The sequence below is a fragment of the Schistocerca serialis genome, chromosome 2 (assembly GCF_023864345.2).
Source record: "Schistocerca serialis cubense isolate TAMUIC-IGC-003099 chromosome 2, iqSchSeri2.2, whole genome shotgun sequence".
Lineage (NCBI taxonomy): Eukaryota > Metazoa > Arthropoda > Insecta > Orthoptera > Acrididae > Schistocerca > Schistocerca serialis.
This window is the reverse complement of record NC_064639.1, coordinates 388,228,452-388,245,885: the sequence shown is the minus strand read 5'-3', so window position 1 is coordinate 388,245,885 and position 17,434 is coordinate 388,228,452. Positions and strand designations below refer to the sequence as shown.

At 37.9% G+C, this 17,434-nt stretch overlaps 1 protein-coding gene across 11 annotated transcripts in view; it reads left to right on the top strand.

The window, feature by feature from the left end:
* LOC126457214 (mitogen-activated protein kinase kinase kinase kinase 5) overlaps positions 1–17,434 on the top strand; it is a 313,638-nt gene that overhangs the window by 176,518 nt on the left and 119,686 nt on the right. For 5 of the 11 annotated variants that reach the window (XM_050093328.1, XM_050093326.1, XM_050093323.1 and 2 more), the window contains one exon: positions 10,861–10,911. The exons of the other annotated variants lie outside the window; for them this stretch is intronic. In XM_050093328.1, coding sequence (XP_049949285.1) covers positions 10,861–10,911 — 51 coding nt within the window. The remainder of the gene's footprint in view (positions 1–10,860; positions 10,912–17,434) is intronic. 11 annotated transcript variants of the gene reach the window in all.

Genomic DNA, 17,434 nt, shown 5'->3' with positions numbered 1-17,434 from the left:
AAGCTCTGAATTTCTTTGATGACTTCCTTTAATCTGACCTGCTGAGGGATCCAAAACACTTTAGCAGTACTTAGGATTGGGTCCCACTAGTGTTCTATATGTTGTCACCTTAATAGTTGAGTTTCACCTTCCTAAAATACTCCCAACAAACCAAACCTGACCATTTGTCTTTCCTCCTACCAATCTTACATGCTCTTTCCTCTTCTTATCACTTTGCAATGTTGTGCCTCAATATTTAGTCAACTTGTCTATGTCAAGCAGCACACAGCTAATACTGCATTCAGGCACTACAGGATTGTTTTTCCTACTCATCTGGAGTAACTTACATGTTTCTACTTCTAAAGCAAGCTGACATTCATCACATCAACAAGAAACTTTGTGTAAGTCATTTTGTATCCTCCTACAGTCACTCAAAGATGACACATTTTTGTAAACCACAGCATCAGCAGCAAACAGCCACAAATTGATGCTCATTCTGTCTGTCAGATCTTTTTTGTAGATAGAGAACAAGAGCAGCCCTGTCACTCGTTGCTAAGGCACTCCCGCAGTACCCTTGTCTCTGATGAACATTCATTGTCTAGGACAACATACTGGGCTCTATAACTTACGATGTGTTCAAGCCATTCACATATTTTGGGACCTATCCCATATACTTGGATGTTCGTTAACTATCTGCAGTGTGGTGCTGTGTCAAATGCTTTCTGAAAATCTACAAATATCCAATCTGACTGTTGCCCTCCATCCATTATTCCCAGGATATCGCTTGAGGAAAAGGGCAAGCTGAGTTTCGCTTTCTGAATCCCTGTTGAGTTCTGGACACAAGCTTCTCTGTCTCAAGGAAATTTATTGTATTCAAACTGAGAATATGTTGGAGAATTATTTAGCAAACTAACATTAAAGATGATGGTCTATAATTCTGTGGATCTGTTCTTTTACACTTATTAGCACTGAGGTGACAAAAAAATCATGGGATAACAATAGACACACATACAGAGGGCATTGCTATTGATTACCCAAGGTGTAAAAGGGCAGTGCATTGGCAGAGCTGTAATTTGTACTCAGGTGATTCATGTGAAAATTTTTCCAACAGGATTATAGCCACTTGACAGGAGTTGACAGACATTAAACACACATTGGTAGTTAGAGCTAGATGCATTAGACATTACATTTTCGTAATCGTTAGGGAAGTCAATATTCTGAGATCAAGAGTGTGCCAAGAATATCAAATTTCAGCATTAACCTCTCACCACAGACAATGCAGTGGCCAATGGCCTTCACTTAACGACCAAGAGAAGCAGTGTTTGCGTAGAGTTGTCAGTGCTAACAAATAACCAACGCTGCATGAAATAACCACAGAAATCAATATGGGACATATGACAAACGTATTAGTTAGGACAGTGTGGCAAAATTTGACGTTAATGGGCTATGGAGGCAGACTACCATTTGCAAGTACCTTTGCTAACAGCATGACAGCTTGCAGTGCCTCTCTTGGGCTTGTGACCACATCAGTTGGACTCTAGATGACTGGAAAACCATGGCCAGGTCAGATGTGTCCCAATTTCAGTTGTTAAGAGGTGATGGTAGGGTTCTACTGTAGCACACAGTCCTCATGAAGCCATTGGCCCAAGTTGTCAACACAGCACTGTGCAAGCTGATTGTGGTTCCATAATGGTGTGGGCTGTGTTTACATGAAATGGAAAGGCCCAACTGAATGAATCATTGACTGGAAATTGTGATATTCGACTACTTTGAGACTGTTTGCAGCCATTCGTGGGCTTCGTGTTCCCATACAATTATGGAATTTTTTTGGATGACAGTGCACCATGTCACTGGACCAAGTTGTTCACTATTAGTTTGAAGAACATTCTGGACAATTTGAGTGAATGATTTGGCCTGGTGACTGACTTGTTTTCAACTCTTTCAGTTGCTTCTGTATGCCAGGGATACCTATTTCTATTACTTTTATAAGGGAGTCTATCTGATGGCAAATGATGGTATGGCTGTATGATCGTCTTGCATAAATTATTTCCCAGAATGTAATCCCGACATCACTTGAGTTTCTGTACAGTTTCTCATTACACTTTAATTTTGCCCATTACACTTTAATTTTGAAACCTTCAATACTTTCTCATTGTAAATTGTAAGCTCTTGTTTGGTGTTCCATATTGGTACCTGTAATGTTTGGGCACAATATGAAATTGCAGGAACCATGTCTAAAGAGCAGTTACAATGATGTAGAATATTAACCAAATGTTCCTGAGAAGCTAAAAAAAAAAAAAATGCTGACATTTTGCTTATATTGTAATTGGTGTAGAATTAGTAGCATTTTCAAAACAAATCTTCCACTAAAGCTATATGTACTATAATGACTCACTTTTGAGTTATAGGCAAGCATAGTTACATTGAGTGATCCTTCCTCTTGTGGCACATGACTTACTGCAGGAAACCTTGTGACCATTAGATATGCCAAGCTGATACTGTTAGAAACAGAAACCTGTAATGTGAAACAAAGGTGTGCAGCAATCGTGTGTCTCAAAGTGTATTACATTTGCTTCTATATAAGAGTGCATTGATAAGCAATTGCTAAGAAACCTTGCTAAATCATATTGTTCTGGTGTTGTTTAATCAGATAGAACTTGAATTGGTGATCAGTTAAACTTAAATTAGGAATAAACTTAATTTCTCGTGTGTTATTAAAAGCTGGTTATTGCAGTCTAAAATTATAATAAAACAAATTAAACAATTATCTGCAAGCATTATCCCTTTAGAAGGACCTTTGCTAGCTGGAGAAATGTGTTTGCTGATGTAGTCAAAGATTTCCTTCAACAGATGGAGCTAAAATCTAAAAATCAGTATTTTCGTCACATTGTTCATTTGTTGTCCTGTAAAAGGTTGCTATTTACTTAAGTTATGGTCTCCTGTAGACACTCTCATAATCTAACATAAGAGTCATTAGTTATGTTTTATGAAATTAAATGAGGTCATAGTCTTTCCCTTACACTGTAGTTGGGCTTCTGGTGGAAGAGGCACAATATTCAAATTTTTTAGGAAAATGACAATGAGTTCATTAAAACTCTTGCACAATCTTCCAGCATAATTGTAGCTAGTGGTATAATTGTTAGTGAGTAGATAAGCATTTGGTGAATATATTTGCACTGCTTTTTTCAACAAGCTTGGGAGTTTGTGATAGCTAGTTCTGTATAAAGTAAGTAGTTTTTTTTACTTGCAAAAATCATGGGAGTAATGCACAAAATGTAAACTCTTGCTCAAGAGAGTAGAAGAACAGGTAGAAAGTACAGTTGGTGACTACCAAGCGGGATTCAGGAAGGGAAGAGGTTGTATAGAACAGATATTTATCCTGAAGCAACTGATGGAACATAGGGCCTTAAAAAACAAAAAGACAGTAATAACCTTCATGGACTTCACAAAGGCATATGACTCCATCGACAGACTCTTGTTAGGATACTGAAGAACAGAGGACTTGATGGAACTACACAAGAACTCATAAAAGAAATTCTGACAGACACAAAAGCAAGGGTGAGATTCAGAGGAGCACTGTCAGAAGAATTTGAGGTCAAGCCTGGTGTTAAACAGGGAGATGGATTGTCACCATTGTTGTTCGATATAGCACTGGACGAAGTGATCAGGCAGTGGAGAGCAATAAACGAGGAAATGGGAATACCAAGGACCCATGTGGGGGACAAAAAGGACAACAGGGCTCAAGTGGACTGCCTAACCTTTGCAGATGACATAGCAGTAGTAAGTGAGACGGAAGAAGATGCAAAGACACAACTCGACAACTTAAGTAAGGTAGCCAGAAAGGTGGGACTGAGGATCGCCTATAACAAGACAAAGACATTAAATACCACTGCAGACTGGGAAACACCGGAAGGTGCTGTGCAAATGGTGGACAAATTTAAATACCTGGGAGAATTTATAACAGGAAGGAACAGGAGCAAGGAGGGAATAACAGAGAGGACAAAGAAGATGAGGTCAGCCTTCTGCATGACGAGAGAGATATACAATAAAAAGAATATATCCATAGAGGCAAAGATAAGCCACTATGAGGCAATGGTGAGGAATGCAATATTATATGCTGCTGAGACGATGACATTAGGAAGAAATGGGGCAGAACAACTAGAGAAGCAAGAGAGAAAAATACTGAGAAAAATACTAGCTCCCAAAAGAGGTGGAGAGAGGTGGATGCGAAGATCTAGGGAAGAATTGTAGCGGAACATGAGAACAATATCCGGGGAAATCAGACTCAAAAGGGAAAGGTCTGCTGGACATGTAATTAGGATGAGTATGGACAGAATGACGAAGAGAGTGTGGGAAACAACAGGAGGACAAGGGGAAAGACAGGAACCAAGTGGGTTGTTGAACTTCGGAAGGACTGGTTGGAATTGGGGATCAAGGTCGAAGGAAAGGAAACTTGGAGGAACAAATATACACCGACAAATATGCCGGAGATCAATGACAGAGAGGAATACAGGGTTATTACAAATGATTGAAGCGATTTCACAGCTCTACAATAACTTTATTATTTGAGATATTTTCACAATGCTCTGTACACACATACAAAAACTCAAAAAGTTTTTTTTAGGCATTCACAAATGTTCGATATGTGCCCCTTTAGTGATTCGACAGACATCAAGCCGATAATCAAGTTCCTCCCACACTCGGCGCAGCATGTCCCATCAATGAGTTCGAAAGCATCATTGATGCGAGCTCACAGTTCTGGCACGTTTCTCGGTAGAGAACGTTTAAACACTGAATCTTTCACATAACCCCACAGAAAGAAATCGCATGGGGTTAAGTCGGGCGAGCGTGGAGGCCATGACATGAATTGCTCATCACGATCTCCACCACGACCGATCCATTGGTTTTCCAATCTCCTGTTTAAGAAATTCCGAACATCGTGATGGAAGTGCGGTGGAGCACCATCCTTTTGAAAGATGAAATCGGTGCTGTCGGTCTCCAGTTGTGGCATGAGCCAATTTTCCAGCATGTCCAGATACATGTGTCCCGTAACGTTTTTTTCGCAGAAGAAAAAGGGGCCATAAACTTTAAACCGCGAGATTGCATAAAACACGTTAACTTTTGGTGAATTGCGAATTTGCTGCACGAATGCGTGAGGATTCTCTACCGCCCAGATTCGCACATTGTGTCTGTTCACTTCACCATTAAGAAAAAATGTTGCTTCATCACTGAAAACAAGTTTCGCACTGAACGCATCCTCTCCCATGAGCTGTTGCAACCGCGCCGAAAATTCAAAGCGTTTGACTTTGTCATCGGGTGTCAGGTCTTGTAGTAATTGTAAGCGGGAAGGCTTCTGCTTTAGCCTTTTCCGTAAGATTTTCCAAACCATCGGCTGTGGTACGTTTAGCTCCCTGCTTGCTCTATTCGTCGACTTCCGCTGGCTACGCGTGAAACTTGCCCGCACGCGTTCAACCTTTTTTTCGCTCACTGCAGGCCGACCCGTTGATTTCCCCTTACAGAGGCATCCAGAAGCTTTAAACTGCGCATACCATTGCCGAATGGAGTTAGCAGTTGGTGGATCTTTGTTGAACTTCAACCTGAAGTGTCGTTGCACTGTTATGACTGACTGATGTGAGTGCATTTCAAGCACGACATACGCTTTCTCGGCTCCTGTCGCCATTTTGTCTCACTGCGCTCTCGAGCGCTCAGGTGGCAGAAACCTGAAGTGCGGCTTCAGCCGAACAAAACTTTATGAGTTTTTCTACGTATCTGTAGTGTGTCGTGACCATATGTCAATGAATGGAGCTACAGTGAATTTATGAATTCGCTTCAATCATTTGTAATAGCCCTGTACAGGAAAAAATTAGAGTGTCACCAGTGGAGCCGACAGGAGAAATGGAAACTGAAGATCTCGGAAGAAGAGGAAGAATGAAGAGGTTCTGGAAGAAGGAGAGGAAAATGCAGTTCACGAAGGGGCCACCCGTGGTCCTACAGAGGTCGTAATGCAAGAAGAAGAAGAAGAAGAAAATGCAGGAACAAGCACTTGGTAACAATGCTTTGGTCAAGGCACAAACGCAGGAAATAAATGGCCAACGTCTACATCCGTATACTTCTCTGCAAGACATCTTATGGTGCGTGGCAGAGGGTAATAAGGTGTATAACTATCTATATGCCTCAATATTTGACTTACCATATCTTCATGGTTCTTATGCAAAAAGTTCATTGGTGGCAGTATAATTTTTCTCAGTCAGTATCAAGTATTGGTATTCTGAAATTTCTCAATAACGTTTAGTGAATGAATAAGTCCTTACTTCCAAGTATTCTCGTTTGAATTCAGGTAGCATCTCTGCAATACTCACATGTTGGCCAAACCTATGTGTAACAAATATAGCAGCAAGCCTCTGAATTCTTTGAAGTGCTCCTCTAATCTGACCTGATGGGGATCCCAAACATTCAAGCAGTACACGGGAATGGATTGCACCAGTGTTCCATACGTGGTCTTCTTTAAAGATGAGCTACACTTTCCTAAAATTCTCACAATAAACCAAAGTCAATCATTTGCCTTCTCTACTACCACCCTTGCGTGCTCATTCGATTTCATATCACTTTGCAGCATTATGCCTAGATATTTAATTAACATGACCGTATCAAGCAATACACTGTTAATGCTGTATTTGGACATTATGAGGTTGTTTATTCTACTAATCCACATTAACTTACATTTTTCTACATTTAGAGGAAGCTGGCAGTCATCATACAAAGTGAAAATTTTGTTTAAGTCACCTTGTATCCTTCTACAGTCTCTCTACTATAACAACTTCCTGTAAACCACAGCATTATCGGCAAACAGCTGCAGAATGATGATATTTTATGTACATAGAGAATAAGAGCAGCTCTATCACCATTCAGGACAGTATACTATTACTTAAGAAGTCTTCAAGCCACTCACATATCTGGGAAACTAATCTGTATGCTCGGACCTTCATTAACAGCCTGGAGTGAGGCACCATGTCAAATGCTTTCCAGAAATCAAGCAATATTGAATCTGCCTGTTTCTCTTCCTCCGTGGTTTACAGGATTTATCATGTGAGTAAAGAGCAAGCCGAGTTTCGCATGAGTGATGCTTTCTAAACCTCTGCACGGTCAGTGATTATCATATGGGATGGCTGTTAGTTGATATCACATAAGTGTGGGCGCAAGTACCATGAAAACCTAGATCACTGTTACGCTCTGTAACTAAATTACAGTGCATTTTTTTGTCGAACTGAACATGGGAGGAATGCATTGAAGTTTGTGCCATGACTGCTGAATGACAGACAGAACCTGTGTTGTTTGGAAATTTCATCAATAGTGTCAAAAGCATCAAAACTTTCTTCTGAATATATCCTTAAAATCTTGTAGAAGCTGTAGGGAAGGCCTTTTTCACCATAACCATTGAGGGTCAATGTTCAATGACCAACATTAAATCCATGTTGATCTATCCCTGTGATATTGATGAGATTGTTTTAAAGAATGTATTCTGCCTCCTCAAAATGAATAATATACATCTGTGTTGAATGTTTGAAATTTTTTAAGGAACAGCAGAAGGAAAAAATTTCGAGAGATGGGGCATGAAAATTTTAAAGTCCAGCATGGTGATGCATGACAATGTATAGCATATATGATGCAATAATTATTGTCATAAAACAGAACAGTTGTATCTCATACACCATATTCACCAAAATCAAATTCATTTGGTTTTTTCCTCACAGTGGAGCAAATTTATGTAATAACCCATAAAATGCCATACATCCTAACAAAGGAAGAACACTTCCAGAGTGTGTTCTGAAAGTAACAGCAACACCTTAACACCTTGATATGTGCCTGCTCCCACAGGGACTACCTTGAAGGTGATGGTACCAGAGGTGATGGTACAGAGTATGATGCAAATTTGACATAACAGTATTATTAAAAATTTCAGAAACTGTTGGACCACATATTGCACATCCGGACTTTATCACTTGGTAATATTAAACCACATCATGTTTCATAAATCCCTAAGTTTCTTCAGTCAATAGTAGTATTGATTGACTTGGTTCTCATCCTGCTGTAACATAAGTATATCTGACAAAACACAAATGTATATGTGCCACTGACACTTTGTTTATGACAAACAGGTATTCTTTAGTTATCATTCATGTTCCAAATTCATCTAATCTCTATATTTCCCCAAATGTGAAGTGACTGTGGTAAGTAATTGTTATTTTGTCCACATATGTGGAAGCCTAGAATAGATCTTTCCTGCATGTGGAACATCTGCATTTACATGATTCCTCCTTGACTTTTTGATCATTACCTGCACTTGCAGTATGGTGTTTGACACATACGGTATAACAAGCACATAACTCACTTATAGCAGTGCCATATGTAAAGCATTATTCAAATGTGGAATATTATATGCTACCCTGAGTTTTCACTTAGTCTGCACCACATTAACATGTTATATTAACATTCAGTTGCAGATTGGTGTAGCCTTTTGTGGCAAGATAATATGAGTTTTCAAAAGAATTTATGGTTGATTGCAGGTCCCTTCAGTAAATTTCATATGATATTAAATCTGTTTATCCTTACATACTGATGCTCCAGTTGGTAGTATCATGTTTTTTCCCATGTAACAAATTTCTTGCTTCACTTCCTCCAGTGTGTATGGTTTGTTAACATACAATTTTGTTAAAAGTTACATCATAATCAGTAAAATAGTTACAAGCATTTAGGTCAGGTGTGCAAACAAAATATGGAAAAATTCTTGCATTGGAATGTGACATGGCCTGGAAATGCTCATTGAAGTTATTGTATCAGCGGGGGAGTCCCGGTACTGGGAAGTCACATAATATCTTGGTGCAGTACTTCATTCTCACAGTATTTGCCTGACTCTTCTCCTCTAAAAGATAATGGCCCAATGATCCTGTTTGACTCACTCTGCACATTACAAATTTTAGAGATTGGCATATGACTAGCACAACTTTACAAGTGAAAGTCTGTTTCATTGGGCATCATATTATTGCTAGGATCTATTGTTTCTGAGTCTGTACAAACTCTGTAGTTTTCATCTCATCATGACTCTACTTCTGCACATGCACTGACTACTATCAGATAGGAAAGAATGCAAACTGTTGAATGCCAAGAGCTACTTTGTGCAGTGTGATCCACTGTACATCGGAAGTTATTGATACATTTTCATACAAAAATCTATGGAAATATTTGTATTTATTTGTGATTTAAAGTAATGGAAAAAAAGCAGAGAAAAAGAATAGTGTCTAAAATATACTGCTATCATCTAAATAGAATGTCCACATTTACAATAGTAAAAGTGTAAAAGCGGCAAGATATGTAGTGGGACATAAGTGTACTCCAGTGTCTAAAAGTATGAAACTGCAAGAAGAATACAAAAGGTCTGTTGAGTGCAACTGAATTGAAACTAACAGTAGTATTGTTACTTTGGCAATAAGAGCCGGGGGAGGGGGGGGGGGGGGGGGGGGACTGCTCCAGTGAGAAGCAACAAAGACTGTAAATTAAGGGTAACAAAGTAGATATTTTTTTGTAACAATTATATTGAAAACAGTTTTACTGCAGTTGAAATCAAAGTATCTTATAAATAATCAACATTTTCACACGAAAGAAAACTACATTTTTGTACTCTACTTTTTTCTCTTTTTTAATAAACAGAATACTATCACATATTTGATCTTAGTTTTGACATAACCAAAAATAATTTATGTACTGATCACAGAATCAGTAGTATTCTGGAGAAAATGATGTATAGTTGTGTGCAGGAGCATACAGTGTGAAAGATTGTTCACTCTTATTTGTCAAATGAACTCTTTCCTTTTTTTCTCTTAGTTCTTGTAACAGTGCCAGAAATACCTATTTGGAATGCATTAGTCAATAACTCAACATCTGTTAGCTGGCTGTACCTTGCCTAAATTACTGCCTGCTGAATTTCTTTGCTACCACTCCATCGCCTCCTATAATGTTACTGGAGGCAGCAACCTAATCAAAAACTCTGCGTTACTTGTCAGTTAAGTGCATCCATTGAGCAACTCTATATGATACAATGTTTTCAGATCCACTTGCACACCGAATGTGCTGAGCCAATTGCAATCAAAAAGAAAAGAACTACCAGCAATAGTTATTCTTTCTCTTCTCTCATTCACCCACCCACTTCCCCCCTCCCCCTGCATCCCATGAAAATACTGATACTGTCAGTCTAAAATTGTAGTCTTTTTCTCAGCCTCCTTTTTCCCCCTGTGCAAACAACACTCATTGTTGTAGCTGTTGCCATGTCATGTTAAGATCTAATTTAAAACATCACTGTCGAAATTTTGCATGTTTTTTGTAATATTTGTCGCTTCTTTTCGTATAAGAGGAACTTCTCTCTGAAATGAAAATTTCTCTTTCTTCTGTCTTCTGTCTTTGCTCAGAAATTGAATATTTTCACCTGTCTGTCAGTACTGTGTAACAATGAAACATTGTTAATTTGCTTTTATGTATGTATATATCAGCTATTATAAAACTGCCTGCTTTTATCTGTCTATATACATCTTTCTTTTTTGTGTACCATCTTCATTTCACAGTCTTCAGATATCTGTGCTGAATTGGATACTTGAAGGTGCACGTCATTTGATATTTAACACAGCAAAATATTCCTTGAATGTGCCAGTACTAACTATATGTAATGTGTGTTTTGTGTCAGACTTTCATGAGGTAATCTCTGTTTTTGTTCTATTAATTGAATAAGGAAACAGAAAATTAAATTTTTTGTGTAATGTGATTGATTGACAAGATAAGTTTACACAGTAACATGTCTTCATGAATTGTTACAAATTATTTTTTTGTAATCAGGGGAAATCATCTACCTCATTTGACTACATCAGAAGATTTTTATTCACAACAGTAAGTAGGAACACCAGAAAAATTTGAATTTTGCGAGTATGATATCACAGTTTGGCTTGATTAAAGCACTTTAAATCTTACTGTTTTAAAATGGCACAGAGACTAGAAACTAGACTACTTGCTTTCTAAGCTTTGCATTTCCATAATTGTGTATTTGAGAGTAGCCAAATTTCTATTTTCTCCAGTTTCCTAACCACACGGTTCAGTCAGGAGTGTATTTTTTTTCTTTAGTAGCAATCATCAAAGTTATAACATTGCAAGGGCTATTTCATGATAAATCACAGACACGCGTGCTCGTATTTTGAAGTAAGTTGTTTTAACGGAAAAGCTTCTGCAAACAAAAAGTCTAAATGCTTAAAAACTGAAAGTATGGTGAACATAAATAAAAGTGCAGTATTCCTCGCCAGTAAAATAGCATTCATGCAAGATTTAAGTTGTGGTAAGGATAGTATCTTCCATTTGTTTCAATAAGAGAAGAGAGCAGTTTGAGGATGAACTCTGTTATTTTGGGTTTCCTTCCAGTAAATCATGTATTTACAGTCAAAAGGAAAGGTATACACTTATCTAAACAAACTCCAAAAGAAACCAAAGGGTCGTGCTACAAGTTTTTAACTGTTGTATAATTTAGCATCTGTAGAGCTTCCTGCTTGAAGCAGTCAATTGAGATACATTCCCACTCACTTAACAATAGTAGAGTGTAACACGTTTGCAGATTAGCAGAAACGTACGTGTGTGTGTGTGTGTGTGTGTGTGTGTGTGTGTGTGTGTGTGTGTGTAGTAAGATCAGTAACAATGTGTCTGGACTGTACACTAAGAGTTCTTGAGAATGAAACTGTTATATCAGTCACACTGAGAAGTGATATTTAAAAATATCAGAATTGGAACGCAGCTGTTGGAAAAAGTTTCCCATATTACTCTCAGAGGTCAAACTAGTCAATTAGCAAGTTGACAGTGGTGTATATATATTTTATATATATTCAACCATCACAAAAATGTTTGCTAAGCTTTTCAAAACAGGAGGCCGTTAGTGATGCCAGTTTGTATTAGTGAAGTTCAGCCTTACTGTACATCAGTGGCTTTTTATCAGTTTTAGTTGCAAATTGGCACCCAATGAACGAGATATTAAACATGTTTGGTTCAAGCTTGTTCTGTCAGTGGAAGTCTCAGAATCCAGTATTGGAATGTGACCATCTGCTGTGAACCTCATGATAATGTGTTTATTTGCAGTGCTGTAAGAACTGTTGTTTTGTGAGCTGTGAAAGTGTCTGGGGATTGCTGTACAGAAATCTGATCAAAACTTATTGACATTTAAGTGCAGAACTGCAATGTCAGGCCCTCGTACAAAGCTGTAATTTCAGATAAACTGAATGCAAGTGGATTTAGGCTGTGCCCTTCCTTTTTCCTTCCCATTTGCTGTGTGTGTATGATGTTTTGCAGGAAAGTGGTATCTAGCTTTTATTAAAATATTATGCAGCATCTAAATAAAGTGGGTAGTGGCTAAAAGTAAGATGTATGTGTTTTACAGATTTTGTGCGTGTGACTTTTCTGCTTGTATTGTAACAGCTTTATAACACCAGCTTTTCATATTATAAAATTACAGAGAGATTAAATAGCTTGGCCATTACTTGTGCAACTGAGAGGTGAAATTCCAAGTACTGCTAATACACACACTGTTTGTAAACAGTACTTGGAATTTTGTCTTCTCAAGGTAAGTAATGGGCAATCATTCTATCTCCACGTAATTTTACAGTCTACCATATTGTGATTTATACACATTGCTTTATTATCTAGTCAGGTATTCAAAGCTAGTTTTGAGGACTAATATTGCTTATGAATTAGTTCATGTTTGCCAAGTATGTAATGTTGTAATGAGAGTACTAGTTACATGTTTTTGTTTCTTACAGTCCTTAAATATTAGCTGACATACATTTTCTGTGATAAATGTCATGTGTTGTTCCAACCAGGATTTGGTATATGTTGTTATAAGTTTCGGATTGTTGAGGTAAAGGACTCGGAAGTGCTCTGCCATAGCATCAAAATAGTATATATGTGTCATTTTGTTTACATGAGTGCATAAACAGGAGCCAAGGCATGTGTTACCTGTGTATTGTAACCTCCTTTTATGACTTGCTACTTTGTTCTTGATAAATGTGTGTTTATTGCATTCAGGTATCAGTACCCTAAGCGAGAAATATTAGACAGTAAGTTTAGTTCCTGTAGAGAAACATAGAAGGACAAACCACAAGGAAGTTGTAAGTTTTCTCTGGTTCACTATTACCACATTTTACTGAAATATTAAATTTGAGACGATGAAGTTGATTTTTGGGGAGCTGTGAGTAAAAATTGTTACACAGAAACATAAATGAAGGAAAGTGAGTAGTAGCTGAATTCATAGCAAAGGGAGGCATTTTGGTCAAAGTTTTGGTCAATAAGGATTAATAATGTTTAAGGGAATACGATGAATAACATATAACATTAACTAATATACTGGAAGAAAGAAAGCAGTCTCCCCCCCCCCCCCCTTCCCCCCCCTCCTCATAATATCAGTATAAGGATTGTTGGTATTGAAAGTTAATATTGATACAATTCGTTTTTTGACTTCATCATTTTACATACATTGATGTTCTGACAGCAAATGCTATAGAATATATTTGTATGAATTTGTTGTATGTAACTTGAAAGAAGTTAGATGAAATTTTCTTTGTGTCTAGCAATTGTATTCTGTTAGGAGATGTCTGTCAATGATGAACACAATCAGTTTTTTTGAGTTTCTCTAAGCTGTTCTTTTCTTGTCCTATGTAGGAGGTAAGCTTGCTAAGAACTTTTATTTAATGACATGTGACTTCAATGGTTAAGTATCAGACCACAAACCAAACATCCATAGTTTAGTCATCTGTCAGCCCAAGGCTGTTTACAGAGACATATTACTTCTTTCAACTCTGGACATAGGATGACAAGGTTGTACTACTATCAGTATGACTATGCCTAGTAAATCATTGCAATTTGCAAGCTAGCCTTCTGGTTGAGGACAGCTTTACTTATGTAATTTATTCTCTACTTTTACAATAATGGAGTGTTTTGGAAAAATTTAAACAGAGGTTGAGAATAATGCTGAATATTCAGTGCAGATTGCTTAATGACAGATAGTAGTGGTGACTGTGTAGGTATTTGAATTCTGAGTCTCCTGCAAAGCTGTAAGCTTAAACTGATGGGTGTACAAACAGTTATGATATTTGACGTTGCTGATGTGAGTGCTGGTCTTGACAGAGAGCCCAGAAGAAGACATGCAGGTTTCACAGAGTGGGAAGATATAGAGGATTTAGGACAGAGTGCTTTTGGAATGTCAGGACAGCCTCCAGATTTAAGTTACATTAACTGCAGTCTCGTACACATGAAAGGGAAGGGAGGATGAGGGATGGATGTTTGGAAAGGGCTAACGAGGTGGAAAACAAGTACCAATAAAATGCCCTAGAATAACTGTGCAAACTGAAACACATAAGAATTCACATGCATTACTGATTGTGGGGAAATGAGTGATAAACACTAGGCCATAGGCATCTTTGTGGAACGACACTGAACACTATAGTAAACTTACGATGAGGTTGGATGACTGACCAATACTTACCACCAGGAGGTGAAATTCCAAGTACTGCTAACAGGCACACACAATAGTGGGACGGATGGGGGAAGAACTGTCCTCTCCTTCCAAAATATTAATTCATGAAGAAGGAAACCAGGATAATTTTTTCACTTTTCTGTTTGCTAGAATAGTGTTCTCTACTGTTATACATTTCAATTGGCAGTACTTGGAATTCCAAGATAAGTACTGGCCAGCATTTCTGCCTCATAATTTTATATGTCACTGGCAGAGAATGACATGGTGGCTGGTTGGCATCTTGTATTCATTGGGTCCTGAATGTGTATTGTGTTTAATTTTATGCTTTCCTCAACTCTCTTAGAAAGTAGTTTTGAATGAAATTCAACTGTACTACTTGATTACTGGTCAGTTCAGATGGATCTTTCCTGAAAAATTTTAGCAGAGAGGGTATACAGCAGTAATGGAAGTCCACTAACAAAATTTATGAGGAATGTTCAGCTGCTTGTTTGCAAGTTCTTTCAGTTTTACACCTCTTCAGAGACTTATATGCATCTAGCCTACCCCAGTAACCCTACTGGGGAAAGGGAACCTACTGTTTAAATATAGTATTCAAACCATGTGTCGTTCCTGACATATCTACACATCGAGTGGTGAGGGCTAGCATAATGGCAGACTGAAAAATTCTGGTGTCCAAGCACGCTTTGTCCTATGACTTTACAGACTCCAGGCTCACACTTTACCACCAGGTTGACAATAGTCGGTATTCAGTGTAGTCAAGAAAAAAAAATCTATTCATTAAACAGCACCACTCAGGCACTCACGCATCGTCACAAAAAAGGTATCTTTCAGATCCAAATTGGAATGTATATCAGAAAGATAGATTAGATTCTCGAGGAAGGGGGGAGTTTATAGCAACAAGCAGAAGCTTTAGGTCCAGTGAGGTCCAAAATGAATCTGATTGCAAACTAGTATAAACTAGAGGAACTGAGATCAGTGGACTTAGCTTAATAAACAGGTATTTCTACCTATCACCAGAATTAGACATTTGGTCAGAGTGTCATTCAAAGGTATCCTAAACTCGATGGCACAGGTATACCTCCACATGCAAAAGAAATATCCTAAATCTCCTTGTTGCAAACAGTCTTGCTCTTTTTGAGTGTGTTACCAGTGAATGGTTAGCTGCCATAATTCTATTACAGGAACAATGGTCACCATGGCTAAAAAGGTCATCAAGAAAACCAGTAAAGCATGTGTGTTTTGTTGAAGTAATAGTGTCAGTTTTAATTTATTTAAGTGAGGAACTGAGGACATTTAGTTCAGGTCTGGCAAATGCAGAGCAATTTTGGTTAAAGTTGAAAAACTTATATACTGTGGTCTGGATAAGCATGTTCCATGTACAGTAATAAAAGATGGCGAAGGCCCATCTTGGTTTAATTTGACCATTCAGAGACTGTTGTGAAAACAGATACACTATACTCTTGCTACAAAAGTGATTGCAGGCATACTGGTGGAGAAAAGTTGATAGCAATTCATGCATCCATAAGTAGGGCGATGTTTGAAGGCAACAGTAATTTCCACAGTCTTAATCTACTGAAAGATTGAACTGAAAATGCTAAGATGATCTGGTTATACATAAAGAAAGCAGGATTTTTAAAGTCCATGTTTAGAAATTGATTCATGCGAGGAAATACTACCGTACTAATGTTTGACTGCCACATAGACTCACAAATAAGCGCTATCGATATTAGCAGCCCCCGATATTGAAAAACTCTCAAGACTAAGTAAAGTGAATAAGGAAAGAGGCACTGATGAAATTCCAGTTTGATTTTACATTTGATATACCATGAAATGGTATTGCCTTATGGAAACATAGTGACCATCTTGTAAAATTATTTTGTTATTTAAAAAGGGTAGCAGACTGAATGCGCAGAATTGTAGGCCAATATCGTTGACATCGCAGTACAAGAGCATAGTCCAAATTCAAACATTGACATTCCTGGAGGAAAACAAGGTGCTCTCAAAGAACCAGCATGGATTCAGAGAAAAACACTTATGTTATTAGCAGCTAGCTTTATTCATACACAAGATTTTACAATCAATTTTCGTAGGGCATTCAGCACTGTGCCACATTGTTGACTACTAACCAAGGTACGATCATACAGAGTATCTTTGCAAAAATGTGATTGGGTCAAAAAATATTTGGCTTATAGAAGCCAGTATGCTGTATTGGATGATAAATGTTCCATAGAAATGAAAATAACGTTGGGTGTGCCTCCAATGAAGCATAATAGGACCTCTCAGTGGTTTAAATGTACATAAATGATTTATCAGAATCAGCAACAGTACAAAATTATCCCCTTCTGATGCAGTTGTGTACAGGAAAGTATCATCTTTGGGCAATCGTAATAAATTGCAGGGAGACTGGGTCAAAATTTTCATTTGGTGAATTGAACGTCAGCTGTCTTTGAATATCAACAAATGTAACATAATGTCTATAAAAAAGAGAGACAACAATATACACTGACAGAATAAAAAAGAAAAAACGCAACACCAAGCAGTAGTTCTGCAACATAAACAGAAGTTGGTAGGCATGATGTGTCTTCAAATTTCACACCAGTTGCATAAGAGTCACACTAATAGTGCCACTATGAGTATGCAAATCAGATTTCCTTTAAATACATGCTGTAACAGTTGTGAGCAGTAGTTACCTTTGAGATTGGACATGTTGAACCTTTAAAGTGATAAAGGTGCCATTACCAACACCTCACTGAGTTTAAACAAGGTAATTTAATAGTGCTGTGAGAAGATGGATATACCTTTTGTGAAACTGCAGAAAGAGTGGCAGGAATATAGCCAGTGTAAATAATTGCTGACAGTGGTGGTCATGAGAATGTGTGGTCACAAGAGACCAGGCTCCAGATGGCC